Consider the following 20,385-nt stretch of genomic DNA (forward strand, 5'->3'; position numbering starts at 1 on the left):
TGGCTAGTGATTCAGTCAATAAAGGGCTTCCCGTGCAAGCCTGAGAACATGGGTTTGCATCTCCAGCATCTTCATGAAAGCCAGAAGGAGTGGCACATGCCTGTAATCTCAGCACAGGAGGCAGACACAGGAGAATACCGTAGCAGCTAGTTTTGGTAATGGTGAGTTCCAGGTGAAGTGAGAGGCCCTGTCTCAAAACATACATGTGAAGTATGGTAAGAAGATACCCAATATCAACCTCTGATTTTCACAGGCACACATGGAGCCCAGTGTGCACACATGCACGCACGCACACACACACCACAATACACATGTACTGATATACTATACACACACCTCTACACACAAGTAGAATAAAATAGGGCCTCTTTGTTCAACCTATTTTATTGTCTAAGAAATGCAATTGTTTTTCTTTTTATCTTTTTTATTTTTGGTGGTGAAAATTGTACTGCTAAATTAATCTTTCAGTGAGTGGCACATTGGAATAGAATGCTATTTTATTAGTAATTTTAAAATCTGATCATCAGAATGAGCCCAAAGTAGGTGGATGAAATAGAAGGACATAAAAGCCATAATATTTTTTTTCTGTTTTGTAAGGGACAAAGAATTTTAAATTTGTTGATACTCAGAGTTTTTATGAAAATAGAACCTTTGCATCCCTGAGAACCAATCCCTGTAGTGATGGGGCAAGCAGGCCTGCTTTTCATCCTTCCTGGCTTCCGCACGGCTAGCCTTACATCCGAAGTAACAACACACAAATTGTATTCATTTAAATACTGCCTGGCCTGTTATCTGTAGCTTCCTATTTGGCTAATTCTCACATCTTGATTAACCCATTTCTAATAATCTGTATAGCACCATGAGGTTGGTGGCTTACCGGGAAAGATTCAGTATGTCCGACCTGGCGGCTGGCTCCATGAGATCTGACCTCACTTCCCTTCTTCCCAGCCTTCTGTTCTGTCTCCTCTGCCCACCTAATTTTCTGCCCTATCAAAAGGCCAAGGCAGTCTCTTTATTATCCAATGAAAGTAACACATAGACAGATGACCCTCCTCCATCCAATCCCTGAGAACCATGAGAAACAATGATATACCCTTATCTTTTTGATGCCATGTTTTTAATTCATTTTTATATTCACATTTACTTGTATCTCTGAATTCCTTTTTCTTTGTTTTAAAACATAACAAAATAAAATAGAATAAGATGAAACAAAAACCATCATATTGAACAATCCAAGCCAAGAAGAAACTAAAAGAGCTCCAGGAGACACAACATCAGAGACCACCTGCTCACATGTGTGGGCATCCTGCAGCAGCGCAAAGCTGAAAGCTGCAATCTACACACAGAGGACCTGGTGCAGACCCGTGTAGGACCTGTGCTTGCTGCTTCAGCCTCTGAGTTCATGTGAGCTTTGCTCAGTTGTTTAGGGGGCCTTGTTTTCCTGGTGTCCTCCAGCCGCTGTCTCCCCAACTCCTGCCTTCTTTTCTGTTGATTTCCCTGAGCTCTGAGGGGAGGGATTTGATGGCAGCACCTCATTTAGAGCTATGTTGAACCCCTTGTTTATTTTTCACTGCACAGTTTATGACAGAATAATCAATACTCGAGCAACTGAAAGAAATTCTTGGCAAACAATACAGTGGCATAGCAAAGATATTTGAAAGCTGTGGAATTGGTCCCTCCTTGCAAGCGCTGGTAATCAGTGGGGGTATTCCACAATTTAAAATGAGCACCGTTGAAATGCTTCAGGTGAATCTTGCTGCATGGCATCCCAGGTGGGCCAGGGGTGCAGTGGTGGTCAGATTCCCCAGATTTACTCCGGGAAGAAAGTGTCCAGATTTGCTTATGTTCTGAACACCCTTAGAGGATGTGAGAAGAACGGGGTTCCCTGCTAAACATTTCAGTGATGAGCAACTGCCCTTAGTGATTTTTTTTTGGTTTGTGTTGTTTGTGTGTTTGTTCGAGGTAAGATGTTATTTTGCAGTTCAGGCTAGCCATGAGCATTCCATTGCTGCCTCCCGACTGTCTCAATTTCTATCACTGTGACAGGGCCTTGACTTATAAAAGCCAAACTTAGCAATGGGGACCAAGAATTCAAATACATGTACCCATGGGGCCCTTTTCATTCAGACCACCGCAGCAGGTGTGCCCTGCCACACCTGTCTAACAACTGTCTTTTCTTAGTCTCAACTAAAAACAGATGGATTAGAAATTGGCTCACTTGTAGCTGTGACAGTTAAAATGAGGATATTTTTTTCAGTAAACAATCTTCCTTTTTCCCCCCTCTCCTCTCCTCTCCTCTCCTCTCCTCTCCTCTCCTCTCCTCCCCTCCCCTCCCCTCCCCTCCCCTCCCTTCTCCTCTCCTCTCCTCTCCTCTCTCCTTTCCTTTCCTCTTCCCTTCCCTTTCCCTTCTCTTCTCTTCCCTTCCCTTCCCTTTCTTTCCTTTCCTTTCCTTTCTTTTCCTTTCAAGACATCATAAGAGTGACATGCCTATTCTAGAAGTGCCTCCCCCCCCCATTTCTATTTACAGTGGTTGTACTGGTTTGAGGGTAAGTGAATAATTTATGAAAGCTGATTAATGAGATGATGATTGTATTCTGAGAGAATTCAGAGAGATAGAAGAGGCCACAGAAATCTCTGCTTTTGTAAAGTTTGTTCTAGTGTCAATCAATGCATCCCTGAGATACTCAGCACCAGGCCGAGGGAAAAGCTGTGGTGAATGAAACCGTAAGGGGCTCCAGCCTTTAGGAAGATATCAAATTGCCATTTTATTGCAACATGTCCTATAGTGTGTCGTTGCTCCCCGGGAACGCTGCATGAGTCCTTCATCTTTCTATGGCAAGCTCAGTGCACAGCCCCATGTGTGCTACATTAAAGAACTCCATTTTACCACTATGGGGTATCCATTCATTTTCTTGGTCAGCTAGTAGTAATTGAGCACCCACCACATCCTGATGTTGCTTTGTGCAGCAGGAAACCAAACAGAAAATCCTGCCTGCATGGAGCCCATGTAGCTATGGGAACAAAAGTGAGCAAACAGGGGAAATGCATGGTTGGTCAGTTGGTGGCAGGTGTGGTGGAGAAGGAAAATGTAGGCAATGGGGAACAGAGAATGCAAGCCTGGGAGGGCGCTGCCACTTTAAAGGCCGTGGTTAGAGGAGGCTTTTGGGGAGGGTGATATTTGAGCCAAACCCCTACGGAAGAGATGGAGTGAGCCCCGCAGTGATCAGGCAGTGGGCTGGCAGCATGCCTGGCTTAGCACACAGAGTCACATCAACTGTTGAGATAGTTGGGAATGGGGTCAGGGAAATAATGGGCTGTGGATGGAAGGAGCAGATCACGTGGAACTTGGGAGCTACTGAAAACTTTTGAGCAGGCTACCAACATGGTTTAGTGTCTATGTCTTAAGGGATCTCTCTGGGATCCAGTACAGGGAAGCGGGTGCAAGCAGGGAGGCATCGGTTGGAGATTACAGTCCAGGTTCTAATCGTGGCAGCCTAACCTGGGATTAAATGGTAGAAGTTGAGGAAAAGAGCTGATGTTTTGAAGTGAATCTGAGGATGTTGTGTGAGAGACAAAAAGACAAGTAGGGGGATACAGATGAAGAAGGATGGAGGCTCTGGATTGAGGCCAGAGACACTGTTAGGTTAAAAAGCCCTTTTCTGAGAAAGTGGGAAGCAAGAGGACCTCGGTGTGTCTCACTATGTTTTGAAGTCCTTGTCCAAACTCTTTCAACACGGTGGCACCTGCCTTTCCGTAAAAGTGTGACATCACTTATCCTGGATACCTGTTGGGGAAAATGAAGTGCACTTGAAAATGGTGTGATAGATTATTTGGCTAAAACACAACCAAAATACCCCTACTTCCCCATAGATCATTCTAGTCCACGTCCGGTGTGAGAGGTCAGAGCTGCCGCAGCGGTACAGCACTTATGTTGATGGCACCGTGGTTCGAGCCTGTTTCTCCTGTTTCTGTAAAGTGTCCCATAGGCACATGTCCCATTTCACATGCGGATTTGACGTTTACAAGAAGCTGCAAAAGGTCCTACAAATTAGTTCTTAATGTGTCCACTCCTGTGCAGCAAGCCGATTCATTCCCTTCACCGCCCATTTTAGCCCCTTCTGCTTGTAACTCCTTGACAAGTGAACGTTATTTATTATCTGCCCATCTCCTGGTAAATAGAGAACCGTAAAAATGATTAACTGCATGGACTTTATTCATTTTAGTAATGATATAATTAAATTAAATAACCCATTAATGGAGTTTTATGTGCTTTTCTAAATGTTCCTAATTGTATATTTACTTTCCCTCTCATTATTATATTAAACAAATTTTTCTGAAAGTATTTTATATGCTGTACATCAACTAAAATGATAATATTTTTTTCAGTGCCCACCAAATCTCCATAAACAAGACGGCTATGCCTGCAATCAAAATCAGGTATGCTAGGCTCTAAGTAAGATTTCAGTGTAATTTCAAAAGGATTAGTGCTATCTCTTTCCCCTTTTTGATAAGTGTAACTTTAGAGGGAAGTGGGGTGCTGCTTTATATTAGCTTTATTTCGTCTAAATATCACATATGTTTGATCAGTGACAAATTGTCCAGCTTGAAGGAAAAGAGAAAGAAATGTCATGGCTGCAGAAACTGGGGCTCCAATTTGCTGGGTTGTGACCATCCTTAAATAATAATTTCAGTCTATTTAGCAAAAAGACGACAATCTTCTATGAGACTTTTCTCAAGTCGGTACTATAGCCCCAACCATTCACATAGAAGAGAAGCTAAAAGCCATTTTGGTATCATTTGCAGAATGGTACAAGTTTTTGTTCCCCATAAAAATTTAAGTAACAATAATTATTTTACATTTAAAGAGCTGTTCTATTAAATGTACCCTGAGCTCTTAAATTTTAATATAGTTCCAGGACAGGCTCCAAAACCACAGAGAAACCCTGTCTCGAAAAACCAAAAAAAAAAAAATTTAATATAGTGTATCTTACACTTCTTTAAAATGTTTGTGTTTCTTATTGGCCACTGTGAAAATACTTGAGGATGAAATGAAGAGAACTTTGTGTGACCCCCCCCAGAGAGGGACCTTGTGCTCAGAGTTTTGGGGGAAATGGCCCTGTGACCTGTGACTCACAACATACCTGCTTTTTCTCTCAGGGTCGCTGCTACAATGGGGAGTGCAAGACAAGAGACAACCAGTGTCAGTACATCTGGGGAACAAGTAGGTTGCACCCTCCTGCCTGATGGCCATACAGTGTCCTCTTCACAGCTCTGTCTTCCAGCCTGGGACAGAGACACCCAGCACGGAGTGCTGTGGAAGAATTCATGAGAGGCTTTTGGTTCAGTTCCCAGTCAACCTCAAAGAATGATGATGACCCAGCAAAAACTGTGGCAAACAGATAACCCAAGTGGAGATCTTGCCATGCGAACCAAAAGTGTCTTTCGTTGGCCTTGGCCGTTATGGGATGTTACAGCTACCTGTGGCCACAAGGCTGCGTGCCACAGTGCGTAACACAGTCTTTATCTGACCACTCACACAATCGCATGACTTACTGTGCACCTTGCTGGTTTGCCTGGGGAGAGGAGCGGACTTGGTTTTGTTTCTTGTTGCTGTTTTGTTGTCATTCCCTGTCCCAGTTAAAGGGATGACATGCAGGAGTTTCCCTGGGAGCAGACAGTACCATGGTGACAAATCTCTGACATGTTACCTGAATGTTAATACACAGGTCTCTGGCTGACATTGGCAGTGACTCAGAACTGTTCGGTTCAGGAGAGCTGTATAAGAATTGCCTTACTTTGCTTTCTGATAAAAAAACACTGAGAAGAATCATCTTGGGGAGGAAAAGATTTATTTGGCTTGTGTGTCCCAGTCACACTGTGTGAAGTTTGATCCGGGACTCAAGGCAGGAAGCTGGAGGAAGGAACTGAAGCAGACACTATAGAGGAGCGCTGCTTACCGGCTCGCTCCTTAAGACTGGCTCAGCCTGCTTCCTTACACAACCCAAAAGCACCTGCCTAGCATTGAGCAAGAAAATGCCCCTCCACTTGCTTACAGGCCAGTCTGATGGGGGCAGTTTTTCAATTGAACTCTCCTCTTTTGAGGTGCCTCTAGTTTGTGTCAAGTTGATAAAAACTGATCAGGACTGGAAGGACGAGAACCGAGACTCCCTAGCTGGCTGAGGCTGGATCTTCCATCTGGAAGAAAGTGTACAAATGAGGTCATGTGAGTGATTTCAATGTTTGGCAGCTGTCATTCACACGTAAGGTTTGTACTCGGTGCTTCACGTAGATAATAAGGACATAACGTCTTCCTAAAATTTAAATATCAAAATTCAAGAGTTGATATAAAAATCAATCAGCAAAACCAGGCACAATGGCTCACACTGCAATCTTAGCGTTTGGGATGTTGCGTCAGGACGGCGACTAGTAGCTAAAGCCAGCTTGGTTAAAGAGTGAGGCTGTTAGCTTAAACAACCTCAGTGGCTGAGACTTTTAAATGCATCTCCAAATATTAACATAAAATAGGATTAAGAAGGTTGGAGTGATGGCTCGGTGGTTAAGAGCACTGGTTGTTCTTCCACATGTCCCAGCACTAACATGGTGTCTAACAGCTGTCACTAACTCCATTTCCAGGGGATCTGATGCCCTCTTCTGGCCTCATCTGACACTGTATGCACATGGTATACAACTGTACATTTAAGCATGACACCCATAGACACCCCCACACACACATGCTAAAATGAAACAGGATTAAGAATACATATTCGTTTACTGTGTGTGGTGGTGTTCTTGTTGCTGCTAGTGATTTTCCTCACTGGTCACCTTTAAACTCGCCAGCGAGATCTGGCCAGAGAGTTCTCATACCACAGACAGTGCCGTGCTGGAGCAGTTTTGCGCTAGCCCACAAAAGCAGCTGAATTTTGGAGGTTTTGATAAGCCAGGGAACGGCACATCCACGGCTTGAAGTCAGCCCTTGAATGTTTTCACCGTAGGAGCTGGCAATCAAGAGTCCCTTCTCTCCCTGTTTCCGAGAGGCAGTTAGTTGATGGACACTTTGTGGCAGCCCACTGAGTGTGAGTAGCCCAGAGAAGTAAAATGTGTTTTCTTCTCTCACCCATCTCTGATAGAGGCTGCAGGGTCAGACAAGTTCTGCTATGAGAAGCTGAACACGGAAGGCACTGAGAAGGGCAACTGTGGCAAAGATGGAGACCGGTGGATCCAATGCAGCAAACAGTGAGTGAGCACCCTGGGGCATAGCAACCGCTGGAGCATAGCAACCGCACTCCCAGGCTGAGGCAAGCACACAGTGGACAAAAAATAGGGGAGCTGTGGATGCAATGGTTGCAATGTACCTGTATGAAACTGACAGAAGATGAATTATACATGGCATCCACCACTCCCGTATTTTTTTAAATAGATAAATGTGAAAAGAAGAGGAAGACCTGAACTATACTGCTGTGGACATTCTTGTGCATATAGCCCCATGTAAATCACGTCCGTCTCTCTAGGGCATGTACCTAGCGAGACGGTTGCTAGGTCATGGATGCATGTTTTCATTGTCAGCAGGTGATATCAGTTTGTGCTCTAGGAAACCCTTCCAGAATATATGCTGCTTTCGCCAATACTTCATCTTACCAGATTTTTTTTTTTTAAACTGTATCAGTTCTTGTGTCTGTGGACAACTATCTTGGCACGGCTTTAGTTTGCCTTTCTCACGTTATGAGTGGAATGTAGCTCATTTCCACGCAGGTTTCCTTTCTGGTGATGTGGCACTTCACTGCGTGCCGTCATCCTGTATGAGTCATTGTTTATGAGCAGCTTAGGCTGGAGGTGGAAGTGTCCTCACAGCAGCAGGTGAGTCATTTAATAACGCCACCAAAGATCTGGAGGATGTCTTCCCTTCCGCTGTGCCATCTTTATTATGTTGACTTTTAAATTCTTGCACTCGTGAACCCATGGTTGCAAGATGTAGGAACCACACATTCACAGGTTGATCATCTGTCTTCCGTTGTCTGCAAGTGCCATCCTTCTAGCCCTGCGATCTGGCTGTGCTGTTGTCAGTTTAGAGTGGAGAGGAGGGGTGTGTCGGACTGTGGATGTAGGAACAGGAGTGCTGCTTCTGGCTGAGAACATCCTCGGCCTTTCTTTTCAAGGGTGCACACTTCATGAGTGAAGCTGTCCCATGCTCAAGGAGGGTCCTAGCCAAGTTAGAGGACCCGAGTGCTTTTATTCCGCAGTGGAGAGAGTGCCGAGAGATTTCAGGAGTGGAGATGATCGGGCTCAACAGTAACTGCCTGCCTGGCATCTGCAAGGCTGTGGGTTTGCTTCCCAGAGCCACACAATGAGAGGGCTAATGTACATGCAGTGTGGTCTGTGGGTTTTGAGCCAGACTCTTCCTGTCTTCTGCCTTCTGAAACCCATGCAGTGACGTGTTCTGTGGATTTTTACTCTGCACCAATCTTACCCGAGCACCGAGGATTGGTCAGCTTCAAGGAGAGATCATCCCGACGTCCTTCTACCATCAAGGCCGAGTGATTGACTGCAGGTAACATGTCGGGGGCGACCTGATCACAGTTTCAAACAATCAAACTTTGGAAACATCAACAATCTAACGTTTCATCCCAAGGATGAAACCCAGGACTAAGGATGGAATTTACTTATGTTTCGTTTGTACCTTACACTACAGACTGAAGGAAAATTTTTATGGTTTTGCATCTGTTTTATTAGCATAGTAACCGTGTATGTTAACAGAGCTTACTGAATCCCTCCACACAGGGCTGCAGGATGGATCCACTACGGCTACCCCACACTGCATAGTCTCTGACCCTACTCTTCACGGTTCCACTGATCAGAGAACGTTTACAAGTTCACCCATGTGTGAGACGGCGTGTCGCATGTCGCACCTGTCTTTCAGTGTGCAAACGTAGTTCCCGTACATTCTAAAAATGGCAGCCACTCTTCTCCGTGGCTAAGTGGGAGTCTGCTCTGTATGCACCGTATCTCCTGCGTCCATTTCTGCTGATGGGTTGGTTGATTCTGCCGCCTGGCGATTGTGATAATGCCACAGTAAACACAAGGTCGAGCTACCTAGTGTTTTAAAGAACCCCCATTCTGTTGTGTTGAAGGCTGTACACCCACTCTTACTATAATCAATTTCTTTTTTTCTCTTTACTCTAGCCAGTGTTTGTAATTTTTTTTATGGAGGCTGCATTAAGTAAATTGAGATGGCATCTTAGTGCACTTTGAATTGCACTTCCCTGAATCATATTGGGCTTTCTTGTAATTATTGGCCATTTATATTTCTTATTTTGAGCAGTGGTTTTTACCCAGTACCTTCGCTGTCCCTGCATTTTAAGTGTGGCTGTGTTTTAGCTGGACTTTTCCAATCATGGCATCCTGCCAGTACTCAGATTTTGGAACATTTCAGAGAGTTTTGGGTTAGGAACACTCAACCTGGGCTCATTTTACCCCTGGATAAATCTTTGGAGCACTGGAGTGTAACACTCTTTGAACACTGTGTGTTTTATTTTTTACTCTGTATTTTATGTTGCATGTGTCTGGTTTAGATGACGACCTAACAAGCACCAAATCACATAAAGAAAATAGTTATTAAAATATAGTTTATTGATGTTAGAAAAAATACCCCCCACACCTCCTACATAGCATCTACCCCTTCACTTTCCTGAGACTCCGAAACCATTTTTTTTTTCTGGGAGTGAATGATTATTGGAAATTATCGAAGAGAAATTATGCACAATTGGATAATGTCTTGATCAGATAACTGCTATTTTTCCATCTTGCTAAATGACTCTGAGGTAATTCTAATGAGGCCTTAGGCAGTAAGCTCGTCCATGGAATAATCTGTGGTATTATATTTAGTACCCTCCACGTACACAAGCACTCTTTCTATGTATACATTCTCACATGTTTTTAATAACCTTCTTAAATTAGATGGTTATATTGCAAGCTGCCGTATTTGTAGATTATTCAGCAAGACTCTTTGGTAATAATTATGCCATTAATTATCATTCAAACTCTAACTGCCCCTCACTTTGAAACATAAGAAGTATACATTAGTAAAGAAGACTTTGCCCAGCTTTATCTTTTTAATTGTGATAGCTAAATCCCTTGGGGGTAATAATAATTTTCAAATACCTTATTTTGCCGTTTCTGCTTGCCATTATTTCCCTCCCATCCTGCCTTTCCCTACAACGCCTTGGAGAACCAAGCATTTCTTCTTCTCTTTTTACACGAATGCCTTCATTTAGCCTTGATATTGGAAACAATGGAAGAGTCAGAAGGCTTCCTGCCAATAATAGTTTTTCCTGGGAATGTCTGCTATTGATGATAAAAGGTAGCTTCTTTCTGGCGCTCTTCTTAGGTGGGAAGCAGAGATAGTCTTGAAAAACGCTGTGAGTTCTAACAGTCTCCTCTGTTTCGTGAGTGGCGAGTCTTGTAGGCGCTGGCACAGGACTGTGGGTGTGGTGTCTATGTTCATGTGGGTCTCTCTCTGCTTCCAGTGGTGCTCATGTGGTTTTAGATGACAATACAGATGTGGGCTACGTAGAAGATGGGACTCCATGTGGTCCGTCCATGATGTGCTTAGACCGGAAGTGCCTACAGATTCAAGCCCTGAATATGAGCAGCTGCCCACTTGACTCCAAGGGCAAAGTCTGTTCAGGCCATGGGGTAAGTAGATATCCATGTCACAGTTTGACTCTTCCTCAGCTCACAGTGACAGGACAGTCATTTCTTACTGAGGCGGTGGACAAATTCTATTCCCCAGCTGTCGTCATTTTCTCAGTAGCTTTATCTGCTAAAGTCATTATTTATAAATTAATTTGATTTTATTTTGTTATTTCTCATATCATTATTGATTATTTGTTTTGACCGTGTTCCCCAAATGTAACTGGACATCTATGTTAGTCAATAGTCTGTAGAAAAATGCCATAAATCTTCTATCTGCTCACCTATTTATGTATCTATCCTCTATCTGTCTAAGAAGATTTATTATGAATATTATCACATGATTATGGAGGCTGTGATGTCCCACTGTTGCTGTTTATCAAATGGAGATCTTGTCCATTCTCGGTATGATTCATTCTGAGTCTGCTGACATGAGCCGAGGGTGCACACCCGAGGTCTAGGGCTGGAGAAGATGAAGGAAGGAAAGAGGTTGAACTCCGTTTCCTCCTCTTTGTGAGCTCTGCTCAGTGCCTGTTGGGAGTGCAATCAGCTCCGCGGAGTTCACCCATTCAGATGTTGCTCTCGTCTGGAAATGCTTTCATGGACACATCCAGAAACGATGCTCAATTGGGCACCCCACAGCCCAGTTAACTTAGCACACGAAATTAGCCATCATGACATCTTAGAAGCTGGGAGAAAATCAATGTGGTTGCTAAGGGACTGGAGGCTCTGTGTCCGTATTTTTTAATAGCACAAAACAACATAAGTCATATTAGTGATTGACTTTCATTTCGGGTCACACTGACAGGAGAACCTGTCACAGATGGTTCCAGACTTCTAAAGATGTCCAGTTATTGCTTGGGCTGTCCTCATCCCCCCCAACCCCCACCCCTGGAAAACGACGCTGTCCATATTGAAACCTGTGCATAGCTTTAATTCTGTGTCTAAAGTGTTTGAGAATGTTGCCTTTCCTGGAAAAAACGAAGTTTAATAATGATAATAATAGTACTTAAATTATAACAGTGATTTATATTGGACTTAGTGAAATTAAAGCATTTCAAAATTTATATAGACTTCAGAAATCAGAAAAATGGGTGCAAAGAAATAGAGCAATAATAAAAAAGGGGGGGGTCTAGAATGAAGGTCAGAAAAACCCAACGTTGAGAGATAGGCAGATGAGGCTGAGCAGAGGCAGAGTCAGGTGGACAGGCTCACGAAGCCCCTCTTGTGGTGATGCTTGGCTGAGCACGCTCACAGGGAGGCCGTGTAGCAGCTGGCTGATGTGACTGAATACCTGACATAAACGATTTCAGAGAGCAGAGGGTGGCTTGGGTCATAGTTTAAAGGCCACGGTCCAGCGTTATATGAAGGGCAGACACCCAAAGCTTATTCTGCACTCTCATCAAGTCAGAAAGCAAGAACGGAGAACACAGGTCCCCCATTTTTATTCAGTCCAGGACCCCATTCCATGGGGTGACACAGTGGCCCACGCTCAGGCTGGGCCTTTACCCTACAGCTAATCCTTCTTGACACGCATTCAGAGATGCCCCCAAAGGTGTGCCCTACTCATGCCCATCATGACACTGAAGTCAGCCGTCTCATCTGGTGACTTAAGAACATGGATTCAGGGGTTAGGGAGGGTTGTGGATTTAAATCCTGGCTCTACTTCGTGGCATCTTAGAGGTCTGGGTAGGTGGGTACTTACCCTCTCCCGACCCTTAAGTGCTGGTGTGAGGAGAAATGAGAAGTTTTTCATAAAGTTCTTAGCATAAGAACCTGACACATAATGAGTGTTCAGCAAAATTGCTATGGAAAATAAAATCACCAGGCAGACTTTTTAAGCATTTTAGTTATTGCTCTAAAAAAATGAGACATAAAAGCTCCTTTTTGCTTTCTTTTTTTCCCTCTCATTTTTGCCATCTTTTAAAAAGCAAAGTTCAGTCTTAATAATCATAATCATATACCACAGTACCTGAGATTTAAAAGCTTTGGCATTTGATTTGATCATTTCTAATGATAAAAGGGTCTAAGCACCTTACTTTCTAGTTTGCAGAGGGTTTTATTTGATTCATGTAAATTGGAAGTCCATGCCATTTGCGGCTTGATGGAGGCTTCTGCTAGGAAAGAGTGGCTCCACAGATGGAGGGGGGACAGTGCTTATCCAGCAAGCAAAGTGCCACCAAATGAGCTAGGCGTGGTGAGGTCACGCAGTGTGCTAGTGACTGTGCCTCTCGGCCTTTTATCTCAAGGATAGCCCCTTGGAAGTGTCTTTTGAACCCCGGGACTGTTAACTTAGTGAATTAAACATGTATGTTTTTCATGGATGTTTCTAGAAATGTTTGCTTTGGGAAAAAGTCTCCTTTATTAGACATTTGTGTATCTAAGTCATCACAACTAATACAAGTTTAAAAAGCTTTCTTCATCTTAATCATTATTTTTTCTATAATTATCAGGAAAAAAATAAGTAATTTGAGCCATGAACCCAGGCCCCAAAGCTTTCTAAATGACTTTGAGAGATCCCTTTAGCACCCTGCCGCTTCGGTGATGCACAGTACCGCATCTCTTCTCTTTCCTCCCCAGGTGTGTAGTAACGAAGCCACCTGCATCTGTGACTTCACTTGGGCAGGCACAGACTGTAGCATCCGGGATCCTGTTCGGAACCCCAACCCCCCGAAGGACGAAGGACCTAAGGGTTTGTGTGATTTCGGTTTTTATCTCACTGCAGGCTGCGTTCGCCTGCACTTCCCCCACTGCACCAGGTCCCTGCTGCCGCGGCTGTGGAAGGAAGCACGGCAGAACACATCGTTTTGCCATAAAGACGCACAGTTCTCTGTGTGTCCTATTTTCCGGGGCATATTTAAATTACCTCTTAACCTAGAACTGAATTAGGAAGAGACAAATATACTGACGTCCTTTAATGCCGGTTTCTTCTCTGTCCTTTAGGCTTCTACTTCCCCTGCTTCCACAAAGGCTAATCATTTTACAAGCCGCTCCATTTTCAAATAGCTGCAGTTTGGGGGCTGACATGAGACTTTTTTATCTTTCCTCAATATCGCATTCTCTGCCGAGGAAAGTTGTAGCCCTTTATGCCCCATTCTAACAAATTCTTTTGATTCGGCAAAAGAATCAGTTCTTCAGATAGCTTCGGTTTTTCAAAGGAGACGTAAAAAAAAAGGCCGCAGCTTTGTTCTAAGGAGGCACTAGGAGAAGAGCGAGATTAGAATTTAGCATAATGAGTCTGTGGCAGTTCATAGTCACCACGTGATCTGAAGATGCGAATGCTCAGGCCCTGAGGTCAGGTGACATACCCGTTACCCAGGCAACCAGAGGCCAACCTGGGAGTGTGCTTGCTTCGATTACATTATTGTATAGTATTGCCTATGTAAAAATGAATATGACAGTCATTTTCTCATTATTTCCCCTTCCCCCCTCAGTTCGATCTTGAAAAGCTGCCAGTTACAATAAGTTTCATGTGGCATCTAAGCCTCTGGTACCCAAGAAAGCAAACAATTGCTTGTAGCAGTTTTGACATTTGACCATGGCGTTGTACAGCAGCTTCTCTCGATGCTGCTGCTTATGGTATCCTATAAATCATCTGCCATGCCTTTTTCTCCCTGCAAGCAGGAAAATGCACACAGGACTAGCACTGAGTTGATCACCTTCCTTTTGTGAAAGCTCATTTAAGCTCTGCATGTAGGAAAACATGCTCCTCAACGCAGACAAAAGCTCCGAAAGAGACATAGCCTGGGCTGGATGTGTGTGAGTCCCATAACAGTGAGTGTGTTCAAATCCAAATACCCTTCCTTCCTCGGCATAATATGCCCAGGATATGGAAATTCTATAAGAATAATTATCACACCCGCACACTCTATTTCTGTGTCCCCTCTGTTTCTAAAAGCGAAGCTACTCCACTTTCACAGTCCTTTGTTACTTTAAAACTAGAACAAAGCATTCCTAGCTCCACCTTCAGAAGTTAGCTTCAGAGATTTAGGCCCTGAATAGAGAACCGAGCTTCTGTCTCCAACCTCTCTGTGGAGTTCGGCCGTGACTATCAGAGACGCCCCGTGCTCCTTCCTTCCCTGACCTGTAGGCATATTTGTGTGCTGACAGAGCTCTTGTAGACCCTGCCCACGTGTTAGATGCAGTGGGACTTTATTAACTGTTTCTATTTGCCATCTCTTCACCTGCTCGTTCACCAAGAAAAGCCAAACTTGGAGCCACAAGGCAAACGTCTCTCTCTAGAGGGGAGAATGTTTGCCACTGTCTTTTGTTTGACCTTCTCCCATCTTACGTGATGGCAATCTTTACTATGTTTAAGAAAATATTCCGCCTTTTTTGTAATTCAAATCATGCATGTTTATTATAGAAAATAAGTATTTATTTTAGAAAATACAAGAAAGGAATGAAAGACAGTAAAAATTATCTGTAGCTCCACAGCTCAGAGGTAATTAGCACGCATGTTCAGACTGATCACTCTCTGGTCACACGGTTTCCTTTTTCTCCCTTTACTGATGGCAGCAAGTAACAGGGGCAAGTTGGTTATAAAACGGTTGAAGTCAGTGTGAATTTCTAACAATTTTGATTAAACAAAAATGTCATTATTTAACGTAAATGTAAATCAGTTATTTTGTAAACAAATGTCCAGGTAAATCAAACAATTTTAGTACAATTAAATAATAGCTCTATTTGGGGGCTGGAGAGATGGTTCAGTGGTTAAGAACACTTGTTGTTCTTGCAGAAGACCTGTGTTCAGTTCCCAACACCCCATGTCAGCTCCAGCTCCATGGGATCCCTCGTCCTCTTCTGACCTCCCTGGGGGTCAGGATGCATGTGATATACATATGTGCACATAAGCAAAATACACACACATAAAATAAATCTAGAAACATTTAAATAATAGCTCCATTAACTATTTGTATCTCTTCATATTCTATATGAATATGGGGCTAATGAATACACTAATAAAATGAGAAACAACAGAAATCAAACATTCTACAATGTTGTTGCCAATTTTTATAATTTTAGTGTTTATAATCCCTGTTAAAACATACTGAAAGAGAGTATAGCTGTACCCTTGACTGTGGTATTCACCCGTTTGGCAGATATATTTTGTCTGTCTAGTATTTTAAGGGCCCATGTGCTCTGCACCTAGTGGGTGTTTAGTAAATATTCCATCCCTCCCAGAAGAAGTAGAATGGCCACATAATCCCAACAGTCAGGAAGCCGAGGCCAGAGGCTCAAGTTTGCAACTGTCCTGCTCTACTACACAGTGAGTTCCAGGGCAGCCAGGAAACACAAAACAAAACAAAACACAAAAACAACAACAAAAAAGGAATGTGGAATTTAGTGTTGATCTTTCATTTACACATGCTCCTTTGTACAAAGTCAGTGTATCCGTGCAATAAACCAGAGTTATTCAGCTGTCGGTTCTGCATGGGTGCCAAGCTCCCCTTGATAGTGACTTACTGTGTCATCTTTTCCAGCACCCTGTTGGTTTGGCTGCACTTGTTCTGCCTTCTCTAGATGCTTGCCATACATAGTGAGTAGCAGCCACACAGTCTAGCCATTCGCATCTACAAATTAAGTCTCCTGGGTAGATGTGGCAAGAACATACCAGAATACTATGTGTTAGAGGCAGACATGGGGTAATCTCCCTGTAATATTGCTACCGCGTGTGCCTGCAATCTCAACACTTGGGAGGCTGAAGCTGAAGGATCTTAACTTTAAGGCCAGCTTGGAATACGTAAGCATTCCAGGCCAGGCTAGTTAGTGAGATTATCTCTAAACCCAAAGAGCATAAAACAAACCTACCTATCTCTATGTAATTGTATTCCCCTGGAGAAAAATCTAAGCAGCATAATGAAAATGTTGCCTTTTTATCATGAACTTGGCATAAGAGATAAACAGAACCCAACTGCAGCACATTAGAATAGGCAAATTCTTCAGCTCCCTTTCCACTGACTTGAGAATGTCAGAAATGGACTTCCTTATATAGGAGATCTTGAAATTCAATTCCAGACAGATCATATCGATCTGGGTAGAATCTAAACACGAACTGGCCAAGGCTGTCTACAGAGGACCCATAGTGCCATGGTTAGGTTATTCCTGCCAGACCCCAAACCACAGACAGTTGAGAAAGATCTCTAGACCTACAAGGCATATGGATGAGGATTTCCTTCCTTCCTCCCTGCTCTCCTTTTTCCTGCCTCCTTTCTCTCTTTTCAGTGGAACTCAGGGTCTCATGCTTACTTGGCAAGTTCTACCACTGAGCTATATTTCCAGTCCTCTGGGAAAGGATTTTCAGAAAACTATTTACTATTACACATCATCTATAGTATGAACGGATTTTCAGAAAACTATTTACTATTACACATCATCTATAGTATGAAAGGATTTTCAGAAAACTATTTACTATTACACATCATCTATAGTATGAAAGGATTTTCAGAAAACTATTTACTATTACATATCATCCATACCTATGTTGCCATTGATTATATGTGAGAAAGCCTTTGAGTTACTCTTCCGTCAACCTGTTTGTGTTGAAATAACTGAGAGGAATTATTGCCCTTTATTATGCAAGGATAGAATGCCCTACAATTGTGTTTAAAGGACTTTCTAGGGACTGAGGAGATGGCTCTCTGAGAATAGTGTTGGCCTGAAGACCTGGTTCAGAACCTTTATGGTGAATTCCAGGTTCAGTGAGAGACCCTGCCTCAAAAATTAAGGTAGAGACGTGACTAGGAAAGACCCCTAACGCAAACTTCTGGCCTCCACACATATGTCCTCACTGTTAATGTGCAGTCATATTTCCGTGTACCCATAAACACACACACACACACACACACACACACAGAGAGAGAGAGAGAGAGAGAGAGAGAGAGAGAGAGAGAGAGAGAGAGAAAGAGAGAGAGAGAGAGATTTTACCTTCTGGAAGGTGAGTCGTACCCATTCATTCTTATTTGCATTCACTTTGCTCAGTGCATATTGTGGCTATGGTGCGTTCTTCTCACTTGATGGCTGTCATCACGGTGATAAGAGAAAGAGGAGAAAGTGGGTTATGCCACTTTCACTGCTGTGGGCCTGGATAGGATTCCTAGGAAGGAAGGTTGGGCCAGACACTTTAATGAAGACCATAGTCATCAAATTGAGATAGAAAGGACCTTAAAGGCAATTCATCCAGACCCACTGCATCACAAATGAGAAAACTAATTATCAGCGTTAACAGATAATTAAATAAAATGTGATCACATGAGCTTAACCTTGGTGCCTATTCTGCCTCTGCCTCATTTAAGGCAGAACGCTAAGCCCTTCTGCTTGTTCTTTGTGCACAATAGAAGAAGCCATGACGATAGCCCAGCAGCAATTAAGCCCATTAGAGGATCCATTATTTGCCAGCAGTGCTTATTATGGCTCCGAAGAAACAGTCTATTATTAGAGTTTAGAATTTTGAAAACAGTGACTTCTAAATGTTTATAATTCACCAGATATTATTTATTGTAGCTTTAGCATGGAGCCTTTAGGTGACTTCCAAATGACCAGCCTTTGATTTTTGTAGCTCACATCATTAAACGATTCTCACATGTGAGTATGATGTATTATGTATAATTATATGTCAGGCACTTTCTTATTAACGCCACACTCACCAAAGCTTAAGGATTTACTCTATTTTAAAATATTTTAGTGGCTATGAAGTTACCTTGTATAGATACAGAAAAGCCTCTGTATTTTTGTTGATAGCATAAATTGCAGTGTTTCAGGTGCTGTTATTGTTGTTTTGTCTTTTGAGATGGTATTTTGCTATGTAGTTCTCTGGCTGCCCAAAAACCCACAGACCCCTGCTGCTGGAATTATAAATATGTGCCTTTATAGTCAGTTGAAATAATATTTGTCATTAAATAAGTTATTCCCTGTCCCTCCAGACATGCCTTCCAGGAGACTAAAATTGAACTTATTTTGTATTTCATGGAAAAGAGAAGGAGATATGATTTTATGTCTAACAAACTGAACTTTTTAACAAGATAAAATATTTTTATAATATCAATATTATGCTGCAAAATGAAGGGGGGCATTTAGTGTTTATTTCTAACCTTCAGTTTAGCAAAGTAAATCCTGGCGAAGGAACTGTGGTCTAGAGACCAGCAGTGTTGGCTTCGCTGCCGCCGGCTTCAGCTTCACTGCGGCTGGCTTCGCTGCCGCCGCCGGCTTCGCTGCCGAAAGCTTCGCTGCGGCTGGCTTCGCTGCAGCCGGCCTTTGTGCTGCCATGGGGTGGAAGCTCTTAGCCCCTGTTGGCCCCTGGAATCACATAGGTGAAACTCCGCACCTTCCTACTTTGGAAACTCTAAGAAAGGAACATGCAGCTTCTAAGTGAGCAGCATCCTTTAAATATGTGAAGTCTGCTTATCTGTGCAAAAATTCTACATGCAAAATAAAGAATCTTTTTTTTCAATAGAAGGAGACAATGTATAGTTTGCATTTTAATATTACACAGTTACTAAAAGTTGTATTTTTTAAGGACCAGTCAACCTAGAGAACAGGAAGCAGGACTGAAAATAATAAACCCACAGACGGCACACACACGTGCAAAGATATTGAGGTAATGAGCGTGATCGACCCGCACGCTGTAAAGAAAAGCAAGTGTGTCAGACAGTGAGGGGACAAAAATCAAGCTTCCCTCAACCAGTAACATGTTATCAGCCGTGAGCCTTGAGAGCGCCGTGGTCAGAGCATAGGAGAAAACAAAAGCGTGTCTTTGTGCATACAGCATAGAGCCTAGGAGGAAAAGAGGCATTTGTGGATAATGGATGAAGAGGAATGAGCGGAATAATGAACAAAAACACAATAAACTAATGAGTATGGAGAAAAGCGACGTCGTGAGCTTCCAAAGGCTCAAGGAAAAATATTTGCAATTTTCCGCTGTAGCTGTTAACAACAGCTGCAGTTTGTTCTCAAACTTGACCCTGTGAAATGCTGCCCACCTGACGGTCACGCAATCAGTCCCTGCCACACAGATCTTAAAACAGATTGAGTCTGAATTTAAAGAGGTAAAACCCCGTTCAGGAGCATAACAAGGGACCTGGTGCATCTTTGTATCTTTCCGGTGTGCCGGGGCTGAGAGCGTCAAAAGCACATAAGAGATGGGCTCCGAGAAAGCCTCTTCCCTGGCCTCTTCTCATTTGCTTTTGTTAAGAGTACTTGTCTGTTACGAATCTGAGGATAATTGTTCTTCCTCAGCACTGATTAAGGCCTATTATCTGCCGGCCTGGAATACGTGCTTGAAGTATCTGCAGCATTTTTTTCTCTTTTTGTTTCCCTGATAAGGTTTCTAATACGTGCACACTGGATCACCTAATCCTCTCCCTTCTCCAAGGAGGAATTACACCACAGCAAACATGGGAGAGTTTGCAAAATTATTATTCCTCTTTCATGCGGTAGTTATAATTTTTAAAAATTAACAAGTACTAATTTAGCATCACATTCTATGGGAGAGGAAGGAAATGTTTTTCTGTCATTTATTGTAGCTACCTTATAGAAGAGTTGAGGGGAAAGCAGGATTGACTGGTGTCTTTCAGCTCTGAGAGCCAGTACTTAAAATTTAAACACACCATCCTCCCCTAAAAAGTTATAAACTAACACATTTGTTTATTTATTATTCTGAAATCAATGATTTTCTTTTTTAAAAAGAATACAAGTTTTATA

At 42.9% G+C, this 20,385-nt stretch overlaps 1 protein-coding gene across 1 annotated transcript in view; it reads left to right on the forward strand.

The window, feature by feature from the left end:
* The window catches only part of Adam23 (ADAM metallopeptidase domain 23), a 159,133-nt gene that overhangs the window by 122,656 nt on the left and 16,092 nt on the right, over window positions 1-20,385 (forward strand). Inside the window, exons 19-24 of the mRNA XM_041631816.1 lie at window positions 4,387-4,437; window positions 5,158-5,221; window positions 7,128-7,233; window positions 8,426-8,545; window positions 10,521-10,689; window positions 13,267-13,378. Of these exons, the coding sequence (XP_041487750.1) occupies window positions 4,387-4,437; window positions 5,158-5,221; window positions 7,128-7,233; window positions 8,426-8,545; window positions 10,521-10,689; window positions 13,267-13,378 (622 nt within the window). The remainder of the gene's footprint in view (window positions 1-4,386; window positions 4,438-5,157; window positions 5,222-7,127; window positions 7,234-8,425; window positions 8,546-10,520; window positions 10,690-13,266; window positions 13,379-20,385) is intronic.

The sequence above is a fragment of the Microtus oregoni genome, unplaced genomic scaffold, assembly GCF_018167655.1.
Source record: "Microtus oregoni isolate MIOR12 unplaced genomic scaffold, Mior012 000038F_ref0000394, whole genome shotgun sequence".
In the NCBI taxonomy this organism is placed as follows: domain Eukaryota; kingdom Metazoa; phylum Chordata; class Mammalia; order Rodentia; family Cricetidae; genus Microtus; species Microtus oregoni.